Genomic DNA, 16,836 nt, shown 5'->3' with positions numbered 1-16,836 from the left:
GGGAGGCGTCGGCCCTCCGGCCGGGCCCCTGGGAACTCCTGCTACACCCCATTCTGGAGGGCGTCAGGCTGTGGGGGGACCGTCTGATCATCCTGCCACCAGTGGGGCCAGAGGGCCCAGGCACACTCCTCTTACCTGTCTCACAGGTGGGCCCCCTGAAGCCGGCCGGGCACCTGCAGCTGAAGCTGTTGACGCCATGTGTGCAGGTCCCGCCGTTCTGACACGGATGGGAAGCACATTCGTTCACATCTGAAAAGCAGGGCAGGCTGGGGCCTCAGTGGAGGAAGCCAGGTTGGGGAGGATCTGCCTGGACCCCTTCTGGCCTCACTTCCAGGGGGCTCAGCTCTGAAGGGGCAGCGGTAGCCCCGGCCCACCCTGCTCACCTTCAGGGAGCCACAGCATTTGTCCCCACCCCCCAACGGCGCCCACACCGTGGGGACAGAGACCCTTGACCTTGGGCCCCGGGGCCACCGGCTGTGCTGTGGGTGTCGACTTACCCAGGTGACACCTCCTCCCTGTGAAGCCTGAGAGGCAGGAGCAGGTGTAGGAGGGGTTGCCCGTGACACAGTCATCGATGCACTTGCCGCCGTTGAGGCACGGGCGCAGGGCCAGGCACACGGAGGCTGTGGACAGCAAGGAGCGAGCCGTCCCTTCCCTCCCCTGCCCCAAGGGCCCATCTCTGAGGAATGGCTGTGCGGTCTGCTGACGGCCCAGCATCCACGGTTAGCTTCCCAGGTCTCCCCCCGGGTGCCTAGGGCGCTCGCGCGTCCCGCTGACGTTCGGGTTCCTGGGCTGGGACTCTGGCTTCCCCAGCATCCATCATACCCACGGCACTTTTTTTTTTTTTTAAGATTTTATTTATTTATTTGTTAGAGAGACAGAGCACGAGCAGGGGGAGCGGCAGAGGGAGAGGGAGAAGCAGGCTCCCCACTGAGCAGGGAGCCCGATGCGGGACTCGATCCCAGGACCCCGGGATCATGATCTGAGCCGAAGGATCAGACACTTCACCAACTGAGCCACCCAGGTGCCCCCCAACCCACAGCACCTTCTTATCCCTTTAATCCATCAACTTCCAAATTTGTCTGAGGAACTAAGAAGACACAGACCCAAGGGTGCCCAGCAACACAGGAAGACGTGAGTGTCCTTCATTGGAAAAACAATGTGGAAGAGGGGGACCCCCATGGGAACCAGAGGTGGTGGGTGGGGGCGCCCTCAGACCCTCCTAGGGGGGGGATGCAATCTGATCTCAGCGCTGCCAACAATAGTTGCAGAAACCCAGGCCCAGCTGCCCCTCCAGGTCTCCCCGTGTAAAACAAGAGGGCCTCCCACAGAGCTCTGGAAGGCAGGGCTTCTCACATCATGACCTCCTGGCCAGGGAGAGCCCCCAGCAGTCCCCAGGGACCACCCAACCCCATGCCTGGCCGCCCACCAGCTCAGGAGGCCCTACCCCTCTGGAGAAGTAAGGCTACTGACATCTGCAATAAAGGAGCACAAATTGGCAGGGAACAAGAGCACCCCACCGTCTCTGATCTCCTGTTACTAGGGGGCCCAGGAGATCTAGAGTGGCATCAAGGGGAGCAAGGGGGGGACATTCCTGGAAGGACCCTGTGGCCCAGAACACCATCAGGGCTAAGGGCATCTTTTGGACTGTTCTGCTCCTCGTGCATACCCTTTCACTCACTTAGCCACACTGTCGCTCAGCCGGTCGTGGTTTGGCTACCCTGTGGAGTGCGCTGGCTGTCTGCATGAACCCTGTTTCGGGACCTGCCTTTCTCAGGAGCTAGACTTCCAGATGTGGATGCACTGCGTCTCAGGAGGGACCTGGCCCTCCCTTCCCAGCAAAGCCTGTGTGTCGGCTCCATCTCCTGGGCTTGCAGTGTGGCCGTGGGGAAGCAAGGGGGCTCCTGTGGGCTTCCGTGCTCACTAGTTCAGAAGGCCCAGCAATGCCTCCTCTGTCTACTTCCCCCAGAAGCCTGCGATAACAGGAGAAGCACGTCTGCATGCGAAAGGGATCCCCCGGGGACTGGCCAGACCCTCCTCGGAGGATCTCCTTTCTCAGGGTCTCACAGCCTGCAGCCTTTGTAGAGGGCATGGGCCTGCCACACCTAGACCCCCACCTGCACCCATATGTACAGCCACACCTGCTCACACCAGTCCTCACCGGTACCCGCACCTGTCACCCACCTGCTCAGGCTTGCATCCACACTGCACTGACGCCTGCTCACGGCAGCCCACATCTTGAACCACAGCCCAAGCCCCTGGCTACCGGGAGATGACAAGCAACCAGACCTTTCTGCCGTCAGAGACAGAATGAGGTCCCCATCCCCTGGACCACCACTACCCAGAGCCCAGGTGGGCAGAGTAGGCGGCCTGGCCTGGGGCTGCAGGAGACCTTGCATTCCTGGGTGTCCCGCCTGCCACTTTGGGGGAGGGGCAACATGTTGGCTTCTGGGCTCCCTGGCCTGTGAGTTCCCCCATCCCCTAAGCTCAGACTCAGGCTGGGGCGTACTTGGTGCTCCAGTGAGCGGGTGGGCTCGGGTTCCCCATGCGTCTCTCACTGGGGCATCATCCCCAGTCCTTGGTGAGCCTTCCGGCCCACGGGGGCATGCCTGTCCTCCCTGGCCCTGGCCCCTGAAAAGTGCTGATTTGGGTGGGCTCCACTTGCGCTGGGTTCGCTCTCAGAGAGTTGGTGTTCCCGGAGGTGAAGAGGCCCTCTCAGTGGCCTCAGCCTCCTTGTGGGTGGGAGGTGAGTCTGCTAGGACCCTCCCGACACCGGCCTCACTGTGGCCTTTGCAAGGCCTGTGGTTAGCTCTCCACCGAGTGGCTAAATCTATCACCTCCTCTCCATTTATAAGCATGATGTTTCAGGAGGGTCTGCGCCTCCTCCAGGGCCATACAGGGGAAGGGGCCAGGATGCATCCTTCTGCCCTGGGGTGGACCCTCCCCCCATCTGCTGCGTGTTCTGAGTGTTCGACTCCCTGTAGTCAAGTAGATGCCCGAGTGTGTATGTGCCAAATCCCAGGAAGCAGCAAGCCCATGGCAAATGTGGGGAACTGGGTGAAAGGAGCGCCTGCCTTCCAGGTGATCCCGGGGACACAGGAGACCGGGGTGGTGCCCCTCCCCGGCCCAGGACGCAGCCTGGGAGAGAATGAGGGGAGAGCATCGACTGCTGGCCCCAAGGAAGGGCGACCCCAGCTCCTCCACTTTGCACCACAAACCTTGGTCTCCAACAGATTCCCTGGCCCTGGAGCTGAGGCAGGAAGGCCTCCCCAGGAAGAGACCGGGCTCAAGGGGCGAGCTGATACTTGCTAGGGGAGAGTGGTGGGGGAGGCCGTGCCCTCCTGGCCAGCAGCCTGCCCCGTCCCCAGCGTCCTGCCCCCTCCTCCAGCACCCCCTTCACCCCCATCAGCGTCCAGCCCCCTCCCCCCACCCCCAGGGTCTGGCTCCCTCCTGTCATCCCCCCACTCCCTGAGCCACCCCAACCCCCACAGCCCTGAGCCTCTGGCTCCATCCTCTTACTTGTATGGCTGCAGCCCCCCACGCGCACCTGGGCATCATCGATTCTGAACGCCCAGCGCCCGGGCACACCCACGTTGGTGGTGGTTTCCACCTCCGCCATGTCCGCTGTGCGGGAGCCGGGGATGCTGAAGTAGCGCCGCCCATCACCCGCATTGAAGCCGGCCTGGGGAGGTGGGTATGGAGAGTGGGGGACAGGCGTGGGTTGGTCTGCAGGTCTCCCTCAATTTCCTGAGACCACCCGCCCCCATGGTGGCCATGGTCAAAGAGATCATGTGGAAGGCGGCCTTACAATCTTGGAGCTTTATGGGTTTGGGGGTACCCATACCACCCTCCACGTTGTGCCTGTTCTGATCAGCAAACTCCCAGCCGGGTGCTGACCCCGGCCACCGACACTGTTGGGCCTGGCATGCTCCCCTCACACACACCTGCAGGGGCTCCCTCCCTAGCCTCTTGGCTCCTGTGGGGACCAGGGGCAGGTGTGACCTCAGAAGAAAGTAGATGGCTAGGAAGGAGATGAGGCTCTTCCCATCATGAGGGAGCACTCGCTGGCCTGGGGACTTGCACTTGACCACTCCCTCCACACTTGTGATTTCCTGCTGGCCACAGTTCTGCGGGCCACGGGCCAGGGCAGGCCCCAGGACAGCGAGCGCACACAGAACCAGGGGCCGTTCTGCCTCGGCTGCAGCTGGCCCTCGGAGGCCAGGGCAGTGTGGATCGGGACAAAAGTGCCTTTGACCTGAGGATGTTCCTGTGAGTCTGGACTGGGCTTGGCATCAGAAGGCCTCACACTGGCCTCTGCACAGTACTGGGTGTGTGGAGGGGTCTGCCTGCCTCATCAGCTCACGACAGTCGTGGCGGTGGGGAGCCGGGCCCCTACCTGGGCTGCGATGCCCCCCAGGCCCGTGGTGTCGCCCCCGCTGCTGGCGTGTGTGCCCGTCGTCCATGTGATGGACTCATAGTTGAAGATGGTGAAGGAGAACTTGCCGTCAGTGATAAGCACGGTCTGGAACGTGTTGACCTGCCGAGGAGGGAGTCCTGAACAGGGTTTTCTATGCTCCCTCGTCCATGCTGCAAGGCCCTACCCCCTCCAGCATGCCTTCGCACACTGTCCTCATCCACCGGCCCCTCCTCCGTCTTCCCAGCTCGCGGGTCAGCCATCTGCCATCGAGCTGATGGCCTCGTCCTCATCCTCCACTGTGTCCCTAGTGCCTGAGGCCTGAGGTCAGGACCCCTAACAGCTGTCACCTGGGAGGGAGACACGCCGAGGGGTCAGCAGGGCCCACGGACACCAGGAGCAGACACTGCGCCCTGTGGCGACTGGGGCACAAGGGTTAGTGCTTACCGGGTCAAATCCACAAAATTGCCTCGTGTGAAAAAAACGTGAAGAGGGAAAGATAAAAAGAGGAAACAAGGAAAAGCAGTTTTAATGATTTTTTTCATGGAATCCTCTTCCATGAAGATACTGAGTAGTATATATATGGGATGTTATTTCAGATTGGGGAAAGGGTGGGGTTGTTTAAGAAGTGGTCTTGGGACAAATAGGAAACTGTCTGAAAAAGAATAAAATTAGAGCTTTATATCACTCACGAAAATAAATTCCACATCAAGTAAGGTTGTGAATGGAACGATCAAAGCCCTAGAGGAAAATATAGGCGAATACATGGAGCCACGTTGAGGAAGGACTTTAAGTGTAACATTTGTTAACTGCAAACACCAAAAAGGAGATTTATATATTTGACTACAAAAGCTTCTGCATATAACAAAGTGCCATAAGAGCAAACGGAATGGCAAACAGCAAAGTGAAAAATGTATTTATAACATAGGTGGCAGGTGAAACTATTGATATCCTTCATTCAATCAGAGCTTCTGTGGGTCAGTAAGAAAAAGAAGAAGAGGACAGAAAATTGGCAAAGGTTATGTGAACAGACGCATCACCACAGACAACAGCTAGTTGATAACACAGGACAAATCCCGCAGCACGAGAGAGGTGGAGGGTTCCAGAGAAAGGCCTTCCTTGTGTGCCGGAGTGGCGGGCAAGGGCGCAGCGCGCTGGGCCCCCGGCTGGGCGCGGGGAGACCTGGGCTTCTGCACCTGGCTTATTCGCGCCTGTGGGGGGTACGGGCTTGAGGGGCAAGTCAGGACTCTGCGGGCAGCAACCTCCCCACTGGAGGCTCGTGCCAGGCAACGGCCCCCAAGCTAGCGGGGCCTGGCAGTGCCCACCACACGGCACCTTGCCATGGGTGCCACCGGGTGCTGGTCTGGTCTGCAGGTGGACACGGTGGGACAGCACCGGGTCTGTCCTCTCCCTTACATAACCACGAACAGCGGGGAGACTGAGTGCTCCCCTCGGGGAAGGCAGACCTGCTGCTAACACTCTGAAGACAACCAGGACGCAGTGGCCATGAAGGCCGAGTGGCGGGGAGCCGAGGGGGGCCCGACTGCGGCCCGGGGGGCCAGTGGTGGGGCTTTGCGAGCTGGCGAGGTCCAGCGTGCGGGGAGACCCAGGCCCCGCGTGGAGCTTCACGCTTGCTCCCGGCCAAGCAGCCGGCTCCAGGAGGTTCCCAGGTTACAGACCAGCTTCCAGCCCCAACCCAGAACTCCGATCCCTTCCAGGGATGCTTGTGTTGCCTGGGTAATCATTCTGTAGCCCCCACCTCCAGGTCCGAGGACTGGAGGAGTTAGGTTTCCTCTGTCCGCGTAGGAGGGGCTCTGCTCCCCCTGCTCCCACGGGGAAGGAAATACCCAGAGTGGCTGCAGAGGTGACAGGGATTTCCACATAGAAGAGTGAGGAAAATGCCCTACTACCACTGAGTGAAAAAAAAACAAAACCACAAAACAAAGCATTCTAGCTGGCTCTATTTATTTGTTAAAGTGTGTGTCAGGATACAATAGATGTTTGATGGGAGCAATCTCTTGCTAGTGGACTTACTGATTCTTTTTTCTCTTTTTGTTACAAAGATGTTTTTCTTACAAATTGATGATAAGAAAAACAAGTAAAACTGACAAAATATTAGTGGACTGTGCATGAATAAAGTTCACCCAGGGTAAACATTTATTTGTAGTGATGTTTACAGAAGAAGCCCATCTTTGCCTATTCACTGTCATACTCCTTTTAAGAAATCCAGCAGTGAACATCTCGGTCCCTCAGCGTCCCTGGCTGACGTGCTTGCTGGCATTCTCTCTGTCATCTTGGCTGCTGGAGAACTCAGGGTTTGGCGGGACTCGCACGTCCCTGTCCACCAGCCTTCTCTCCCACTCCCACCACTGCTGGGGGCCCCAGCTGCACCTCCAGATGCCCGCTGGGCGCTTGCACCCCGCCACCCTGAGTACCTGCCCCCACCCTCTGCCCAGCCGTGTGCATGACGGGAAAGCAGGCCCTGCCCTTGACCGCTCTGCCTCTCCCCTGCAGCCCAGTGTCCCGACACATCTGTCCCTCAGGGCTGCTCTGAGCCGTCCCATTCCCCCGGCTCCGGAGCCCCATGTGGCTTGCATAGCAGTCTCAGGGCGAGCTCCTGCCCCCTGGTTGTGCTGTGCTGAGCACTTCTCGGCGCTTGGCATGGAGAGTGTGCCCCACGGGAGAGACGCATCCCTGATGCCTTTGTTATTTGGCATTATCACAGAATAAAGGATAAAACAGAATAAAGTTCCCACTTAGCCTATTGAGAATTGAACCATTCCAGATGGGAATTCTGACACAACCCAAGTTCCACCAGTGTGCGAAACACTGTATCAGGGCATTTGGCATTTTCCTAGAGGCAGATGGTTTCTGGGAGGGCTGGGGAAGGTCAAGGCTCTGTCCTCCTCCAACCTGGCTCTGTGACCCTGGGAGAGTGACTTCCCTCCCTGAGCCGGGTTTTCCCGTCTCAGGCATGGACCAGTGATTATGTCTGACCCCTCTCAGCAAGGTGGGGCCCCTGGGGGGAGACCCTGGACCCCAGATGGACGTCCTCCCTTCCCCAGGACAAAAAACTCACAGGGGAAGAGGAGCTGCCTCCAAAGAAGGTCACGCGGTACCAGGTAGCTATGAAAACCCAGGTGGCAGAGAAGTGCGGGAGCTCGGGGAAGTAGCGCCTGACGTCCTCTGTGGCTCTGCGCAGTGTTGCTGGGTCAGTGGCCTCCCGGTAGTACACATCACCTGCACGCCGATTGTCCACATCTGCCCAGAAGGCTGCCACCACGCAGCGGTCCTTGGCGATGGGGAAGGCCACTGGGGTGAACTGAGAGACCTCTTTCAGGAAGGAGATGATCCCATTATTGTTCACCTGTCAGAAAGAGAGAGGACCAGTGGGCACCTAGGGGCGGCAGGTGGGCCTGGAGGCCTCCCCTGCCTCACCCACCAGGCACCCTCCAAGGCTGAGCTGGCCTTGAGCAAGGCGTCCCCAGGATGGCGTGACAGTTCCTGGTCCCTAATACGGGACCCCTCGGCCTGCTCCATCCCCTTGCAGACAGGCTGTGTGCTCAGGGACAGGCTCTGATCTCTTTGCTGTACCCGATGCCCTGCAGAGTGCCCAGATCTGGGTTGCTGCTGTGGGGTCGGGGAGCTCCCATTGTGGGCCCTGGCTTTGGGCAAATGGGGTGCCCAGGGCCCTGGGTCCCACTTTAATCAGGGACCTTGGGAGGGCACAGCAGAGTGCCAGCCTCCGAGCCAGGTGTGGACAGGTGAGTCGGAGGCACGTGAGGAAGGGTGGGCAGGTCGTGCTGGGGAGCAGAGCTGGGGATGGGCAGGAGCCAGTGTGGCCAGGGGAGCCTGGAAGGGCCTTGATGGCTGGATTGGGGGGTGGTCTGTGCTCAGGACGCCAGACAGTGGGGAGCCCCAGAAGGCTCCTGAGCAGAAGGGGGGAGCAACGTCTCTGTAGTAAGACACAACAGGCCCTAAGGCAGATCCTGCCACTCAGTCAGCTGTGCGGCCATGAGGCAGCTTAGCCTTGGTCTCTGTGCTCTGGGTTTTTACCCATGAGCTGGGGGTAACACTAGTTCTTGCCTCCAGGATGCTGGACAGCCTTGAAGGAATTAATGGTCACAGAGCTGGGCTCCAGACTGCCATGATTAGCTCCCGGTAAGATTGTGGTCAGAACTGTGCTTTTAGAAAAGACCCTCTGGACTTCCCCTTCCCTGAGAGCCGGCTCTGTAATCCAGACCAATACAAAAGACAGAGAAGCACACCTCTCTTCGGAAAGACACAAAAAAGCAAACAAGCAAGTGAGGGAGTTTCAGTGTTTCGATTCCAAATTGAGGACAGGGAAGGACTGGAGGTGAGCCTGGCACTCAAAGCTCCTTTTCCTGTGAGTGCATCTGCAAATTCACAAGCAACAGCTGCAAAGGAGATCTGCAGTTTTAGTAGCCTCGTGGAGGGAAAGGGAGAGAAACGTCGAAGCTCAGAGCTCCCTCAGTGGTGGGGATAAGCCCCCACATTAAGCAGGGTGAGCTGGAAGTACACAGTCCTTGTGCAGCCGCACGCCCTGCTGTCCCCTCACCTGAGCAATGCAGGGCCCCTCAAACCTGGACTTGGTTTAAGGCGGCTCCCGATGGGTAGCATTCCACGGTTCCAGGCAGAAGCAAAGAAAACCCTCTCTGGCAGAAGATGGCATCATCTTAGGCCTCAAGCTGTTCATATAAATAATTTTTCCAATACAAAACACAGGACACAGTCAAAGATAATCGGGCACCCAAGGAAGCAAGACGCCACTAAGAAGAATAAGCAGAAATGAAAGAAACTTCAGACATCAGAATTATCAAAGACTATAAAATAGCTAAGTTTACTGTGTTCCAAGAAAATGCAAACTTTAAATTTTGTCAAGAGAACAGCCAAAACAATCTTGGAAAAGAAGAACAAAGTGGGAGAACTTAGACTGCCTGCTTTCAAAACTCACTGCAAAGCTATAGCAGTCAAAGCAGTGCGGCACGGGCATAAAGATAGAAAGATAGACAATAGAATAGAATAGGGTGCCCAGAAACAGACCATCACATATAGGGTCAAATGACTGTCATCAGGGGTGCCTAGAGCAATCGAGGTAGGACAGGTTTTTCAACACATGGTGCTGGGAAAAATGGGTACCCACATGCAAAAGAATGAAGTTGGACTCCTACCTGACACCATATACAAAAATTAACTCAAAATGGATTGAAGACCTAAACATGAAAACATAGGATAAAAGCTTCATGACATTGGCTTTGGCAATGATTTCTTGGATATGACACCAAAGGCACAGACAACAGAAAAAAAAAAGACAAACTGGAGTTCATCAAAATTAAAAATACTTTTTGCATCAAAAGACACTATCAGCAGAGTAAAAAGGCAACCCACAGAATGGGAGAAAATATTTGCAAACCATATATCTAATACGGGATTAATATCCTAAAGATATAGAGAACTCCTACGACTCAACAACAACAACAGAAACAACCTGGTTAAAAAATGGGCAAAAGACTTCAATAAACATTTCTCCAAAGAAGATATACAAATGGCCAATAAGCCCAAGAAAAGATGTTCAACATAACTAATCATTAGGGAAATGCAAACCCAAGCCATGATGAGCTACCACCTCACACCCATCGGGATGGCTACTATCAAAAAAATAGAAAAGATCAAGCGTGGGCAAGGATATGGAAAACCTGGAACCCTTGTGCCCTGCTGGTGGAAATGTAAAATGGCACAGTCACTGTGGAGAACAGTTGGCAGTTTCTCAAAAAATTGCAAATAGAATTACCATATGATCCAGAAATTCTATTTCTGTATTAGTCTGCTAGGGCTGCCATAACAAAATATCAGACTGAGTGGCTTAAACAACAGAAATTTGTTTTCTTGTAGTTCTGGAGCTAGACATGCAAGGTGAAGGGGCCATCAGAGTTGGTTTCTAGTGAGGCCTCTCTTCCTGGCTTGTAGATGGCTTCCTCCATGCTGTGTCACCACATGGCTTTTCCTCTGTGTGCACATGAGGAGGGAGAGAGCTCTCTGGTGTTTCTCCCTCTTATTATCAGATTAGGACCCCACTCATACAACCTCATATAACTTTAATTACCTCCATAAAACCTCTATCTCCAAATACAATCACATTGCGGGTGTAGGAATTCAACAGATGAATTTTGGGTGGCACACAGTTCATCCACAATACCCCAAATAATTGAAAGCAGGACCTCCAAAAGATATTTGTACACCCATATTCATAGCAGCATTATGCATGACAGCCTAAAGGTGGAAGCAACCCAAGTTCCACCAGTGCATGAATGAGTAAGCAAATGTGGTCTGTCTATACAATGGAATATGATTCAGCCTTAAAAAGGAAGGAAATTCTGACACGTGCTATAAGATGGATGAACCTTGAGGACATTACGCTTAGTGAAAGCCAGTCACAAAAAGACAAATGCTATGATTTCACTTATATGAGGGATCTAGAGTAGTCAAATTCATAGAAAGTAGAATGGGGGTGGCCAGGGGTGGGGGGAGAGGGGGAATGTGGGAGCCTCTGATGGGGACAGAATTTCACATTTACAAGACAAAAAGAGTCTGGAGGTGGAAGGTGGTGATGACTGCACAATATGAATGTCCTTAATACCACTGAACTGTACACTTAAAAGTGGTTAAGATGGTAAATTTTATATTATGTGTATTATCCATAATACAAAAAATTGATTTAAAAAAGGGCTGGGCGGCCACCTAGCTGGATCAGTCAGTAGAGCATGTGACTCCTGATCTCAGGGTCATGAATTTGAGCCCCACGTTGGGTGTGGAGATTACTTTAAATAAATAAATACTGTTTTAAAAAGGGCTGAGATAAAAAAATCATCAGGGTGGAAATTACCTTTTAAAAAGCCATTTTAAAGAACTAAATAGAAATTCTAGTACTTAAACTAAGTAAATAACAAATTAAAAACTAAGTAGATGGATTTAAGAGCAGATTTGAAGCAACTGAAGAAAGAACAAGTGAACTGGAACTAGAAGATAGGTCAGAAGAAACTATCTGGAATTTAGAACAGAGACAGAAAGATGGAGAGCACAGAAGAAAAATAAGACTTACGTGAAGCAGTAGGATGATCAAATAAATGTATGGTTTGGAGTACCAGAGGGTAAGGAGCTACAAAGGCAATGGCTGAGAATTTCTAGAACCTATGAAAGACACCAGGCCACATATTCAACAGTCCCAGTGATTCCCTAGCTGGAAAAAAAAGAAGTAAAGCAACAACAAATGACTGCTAGAAATGCAGAAAATGAATGACAAGGAGACAATTGTAAAAGGAGAAAACATATACATTACCATCAAGGGCCCTACAGGTAGAGTGACAGTTGATTTCTCACAAGAAATGATGGGAACTAGAAAACAGTGGGATCATATCTTTAATGTGCTGAAAGAAAATAACTGCTAACATAATCTTATACCCAGACAAAATATCCTTTATTACTGAAGGCAAAATAAAGATAATTCAGATAAATAATAAATAAGTAAATAATAACTAAATAGCAGACCCACATGAAAGAAATTCAAATCAAAGGGAAATGTAAAGTCAGAGATGCAAGAAGGAAAAAAGGGCAAAGAAGGTGCTATGGACTGAATGTCTGTGTCTGCCCAAACTTCGTATGTTGAAACCTGACCCCCACTGTGATGGCATTAGGAGGCGGGGCCTGTGGGAGGAGATTAGGTCACGAGGTTGGAGCCTCGTGGAGGAGATTATAAAAGAGAGCCCAGAGAGCTCCCTCTTTCCTTCTGATGTGTGAGGACACAGCAAGAAGATGGCTGTCTATTAACCAGGAAGTGGTTCTTCACCAGACACTAAATCTGCCAGCCCCTTGATCTTGGACTTCCCACTTCAGAACTGTGAGAAATAAATGTTGTTTAAACCACCCAGTCTATGGCATTTTTGTTATAGCAGCCAGAACAGATTAAAACAGAAGGTATGAGAATAAATCTAAATGAACACTGACCATATAAAGAAATAATATAAATAAAACTGTGGAATTGTGTAAAAAAAAAAAATCTGTAGAATTAAAATTCATGATAATATCCTATAAATTGGGAGAGTATTAAAGTGTTCCAAGCTCACTGTATTTTCCAGGAAAAGGATAAAGGCATTTGGTTAACTTATAAGTGAATATTGATAAGTAAAAATGAGTATTGTACTACCTAGGATAATCACCAAAAGAATAGAAACAGTGTATATAGTCCTAACTGATAGAGGGGATATGACTGAATGATTAAAATACTTGACATATAAGATGGCAAGAAGGAGAGAGAAGGGAATATAAAGTAAGTGGAACCATTAGCACAGAAGATAGTAGATTGAAACACAACTCCATCAGTCACGCATTAAATGAAAATGAATTAGATGTCTGGTTAAAATATATACTATCCAAATGCTAACCAAAGAAAACCTATAGTTTATAGTTACATTATTATCAGACAAAGCAGATCATAAGGCAAAAAGTACAGCCAGAGACAAAGAGGGCCACCTCATAATAATAAAGGAAGATATAACAATTTTGCATTTTTATATATCTAATAACAAGGTCTCAACATATATAAGTGAAAAACTGACAAAAAGAAATAGGTCAATTCATAATCATAGTGGAGCATTTTAACATAACCTTCTCTAGTAAAATAGACTAGGCAGACAAAATAATCTGCCAGAATACAGAAAATTTGAGCAATGTAAATAATAAGTGACCTAATAGATAACACAAATAGAATATTATTTTAAAATTTTACCATATACTGACCACGTAGCAAGTGTCAACAAATTCCAAGTGACTGCAAAAAATATAGAGTTTGTTCTCTGGCCACAGTGTAAATATCCTAAAAATATTAACCCGCAAAAGGTAGGAAATTTCTATGTGTATGGAAATTAAGAAATATAAATAACTTTGGACTGAAAGACAACAAAAGTGCTATTTAGCAAAAACTTGTGAGAGTGTGGTGCAAGCAGAACTTAAAGAGGAATTTGTAGCCTTGCATGCTTATGTTAGTATGTATACTTAGGGAATAAACCAAAAAGTTAGTAAATAATCCACATACAGTAAATAAACAACAACAACAATAAAAACCCAGGGGAAGTGAAAAATAAAAAATTAAGAGCACAGTTAATGAACTAGAAAACAAACACTGAAAAAGAATCAGCAAAACTAAAACTTGGTTTGTTTAAACTACTAGTAAAATAGATAAACTTCTGGTGGAATTGGTTAAGTAAATAAGAGAAGGTATCAATTGCCAATATCAGTACTAAAAAAGAAAATTGACTTCATACCTTAATATTGTTAAAAAGATAATAAGGTAATATTATAAGTACCTTTATAATAACAATCAATTTAAAATTTTAGGTGAAATGAAAAAATTTCTAGAAAAAATGCAGCTTACTGAAACTGGGTTAAGAAGAAATAAAGGAGGAAAGGATGTTAGCATAACAGAGTAATGACTTCTTCCATGGACTGGGTCAGGGGAAACTGAGAAGACTCCCCAGGATCCAGGCAGATAATGTTCTCCACAAGTGGGGGTGTTGGGGGAGTAGGGGGTGGGAAGTGAGGATGCCCACTGTTTTACCTGTTAATAAAGTTGAGCAGTGAGAGGTAGGCTTGAAACAAGCCATCTGGATCAGAGCTTTGGTTGTTATAATGACAATGGGGCAGTGACCCTTCAATGCCCCAATGAAAAAGCAGAAGGGCCTTGATGACTGAGTCAAAAGATTCTCAAAGCTGAAAGAAATGGTTCCAGCAATGAGGATTTAGAGTTTTGTTTTGTTTTGTTTGGATTTAGAGTTTTGAGGGGACCAGAAACATTGAAAGTCCATTTGGTTGAGCTGTGTGAGTGGCAAATGCGAAGCCTTGCTTATTGGTGCAGTCACTGTGTTTTGCGGTGTCCCGGGATCCTTGCTCCCTCTTCCATCCTGACTTCAGCTGCTTTAAGAAAAAAGCCAAGTCTGGCAGGGGACTTGAGAGAGGGGAAGGACTCACACTTTTACAGCTCTGTTGGTTACAGGCACCCAAGTTGCCACCCTACCTGGTTCATTAAGGGAAGGTGGTGCCGGGACAGGGGTGGCTGAAGGCTCAGAGGACTGTGGGGGAACGCTATGGTGACATGTGTGCAACAAACAGAAAGGGGCTCCCAGAAAAATTAAGTAAATGGCATTCACCCTAGAAAGAAAGTGAAACTGCCTCTGTTTGCAGATGATATGACCTATTATATAGAAAATCCCAAGGAATCCACCAAAAAACTATTTGAAGCAATCAGTGAGTTCAACAAGTTGCAGAATATAAGATAAATATATAAGTATTAATTGTATTTCTATACAGTACAATGAATGATCCAAAAATGAAATCAAGAAAACAATTCCATTTACAATGGCATCAAAGAGAATAAAATACTTATGCATAAATTTAACCAAGGAGATGCAAGACTTGTACACTAAAAACTACAAAATATTGTTGAAAGAAATTAAGAAGATCTAAATAAATGGAAAAACATCTCATGCTCATGAATCAGATGCCATAACACTGTTAATGTTGTTAAGATGGGGATATTCTCAATTAATTCCTAAAAATCAATTTCTTAAACACCAACAATGAACAAGGAACGGGCATTTGAACTTAAAAACAATTCCATTTACATTAGCACTACCCAAAATGAAATACTTAGCTATACATTTAATGGAATCTGTACAAAATCTATATGAGGAAAACTACAGAACTCTAGTGAAAAAGACCAAAGAAAAACTAAATAAATGGAGAGATATTTCATGTTTGTGGATAAGGAGACTCAATGTTTCAAGATGTCAGTTCTACTAGATCTATATATTCAATGCAGTCCCAATCAAAATAACAGCAAATTATTGGGGCGCCTGGGTGGCTTAGTCGTTGAGCGTCTGCCTTCAGCTCAGGTCATGATCCCAGGGTCCTGGGATCGAGCCCCGCATCGGGCTCCCGGCTCTGTGGGAAGCCTGCTTCTCCTTCTCCCACTCCTCCTGCTTGTGTTCCCTCTCTCACTGTGTCTCTCTCTGTCAAATAAATAAATAAAATCTTAAAAAAAAACCACAGCAAATTATCTTGTGGAAATCAATCAAGTGATTCTAAAGTTTATATGGAGAGGAAAAGACCCAGAATAGCCAACACAATACTGAAGGAGGAGAACAAAGTTGGAGGACTGACACTACCTGACTTCAGGACTTACTAGAAAGCTACAGTAATCAAGACAGTGTGGCACTGGTGATAGAACAGACAAATAAAACAATGGATCAGAATAGAGAGCCCAGAAGTAGACCCCCATCAATACAGTCAACTGGTCTTTGACAAAGGAGCAAGGGCAATACAATGGAGCAAAGATCACCTTCTCAACAAATGATGCTGGCACAACTGGGCACACACACACACACACACACACACACACGACTCTAGACACAGACCTTACACTCCTCACAAAATTTAACTCAAAATGGATCATAGACCTAAATGCAAGGCACAAAGCCACAAAAGTCCTAGAAGTTTACGTAGGAGAAATCTAAATGACTTTGGGTTTGGTGATGACTTTTTAGATAAAACACCACAGGCATGATCCATGAAAGAAGTAACTGATTAGCTTGACTTCACTGAAATTAAAAACTTGTGCCCTGTGAAAGATAGTGTCAAGAGAGTGAGAAAACAAGTCACAAGGTGGACTTACAGGAGAAAATATTTGCTAAGGGCATATCTGATAAAGACTGTTGTCCCAAAATATACAAAGAACACTTAAAACTCAACAATAAAATACCAAAACAACCTGATCAAAATATGGGCCAAAGACCTTAGCAGACACCTCACCAAAGAATATATACAGATGGCAAATAAGCACATGAAAAGATGCTCCACATCATATGTCACCAGGGAAATTCAAATTAAAAAAATAATGAGACACCACTATACACCTCTTAGAATGGCCAAAATCCAGAACACTGACACCATCAAATGTGGCTGAGGATGTGGAACAACAGGAACTCTCATTCACTGCTGGTGGGAATGCATGATGGCAGCCACTTTGGAAGACAGTTGGACAGTTTCTCACAAAATAAAACATACTCTTATCATAGGATCCAGCAATTGCACTTCTTGGTATTTAACTGGGAGTCGAAAACTTATGTCCATACAAAAACATGCACACACATGCTTATAGCAACTTCATTCATAATCGCCCAAACTTAGAGACAACCAACATGTCCTTCAGTAGGTGAATGGATAAATTGTGGTACATCCAGACAATGCAGTATTACTCAGTGTTAAAAAGAAGTGAGCTTTCAAGTCATGAAAAGACATGGAAGAACCTTAAATGCATAAGTGAAAGAAGCCAATCTGAAAAGTCTGTATAC

General features: G+C 49.1%; 1 protein-coding gene across 4 annotated transcripts in view; it reads right to left on the bottom strand.

Annotated features, from left to right (window-relative positions):
- SNED1 (sushi, nidogen and EGF like domains 1) overlaps window positions 1-16,836 on the bottom strand; it is an 85,145-nt gene that overhangs the window by 51,151 nt on the left and 17,158 nt on the right. For all 4 annotated transcript variants that reach the window (XM_078071593.1, XM_078071594.1, XM_078071595.1 and 1 more), the window contains exons 2-6: window positions 7,494-7,781; window positions 4,397-4,537; window positions 3,520-3,682; window positions 498-623; window positions 136-249 (exon numbers count right to left, since the gene is read on the bottom strand). In XM_078071593.1, coding sequence (XP_077927719.1) covers window positions 136-249; window positions 498-623; window positions 3,520-3,682; window positions 4,397-4,537; window positions 7,494-7,781 — 832 coding nt within the window. The remainder of the gene's footprint in view (window positions 1-135; window positions 250-497; window positions 624-3,519; window positions 3,683-4,396; window positions 4,538-7,493; window positions 7,782-16,836) is intronic.

The sequence above is a fragment of the Halichoerus grypus genome, chromosome 4, assembly GCF_964656455.1.
Source record: "Halichoerus grypus chromosome 4, mHalGry1.hap1.1, whole genome shotgun sequence".
Taxonomy (NCBI): domain Eukaryota; kingdom Metazoa; phylum Chordata; class Mammalia; order Carnivora; family Phocidae; genus Halichoerus; species Halichoerus grypus.
This window is presented reverse-complemented; position numbering and strand designations above follow the sequence as displayed.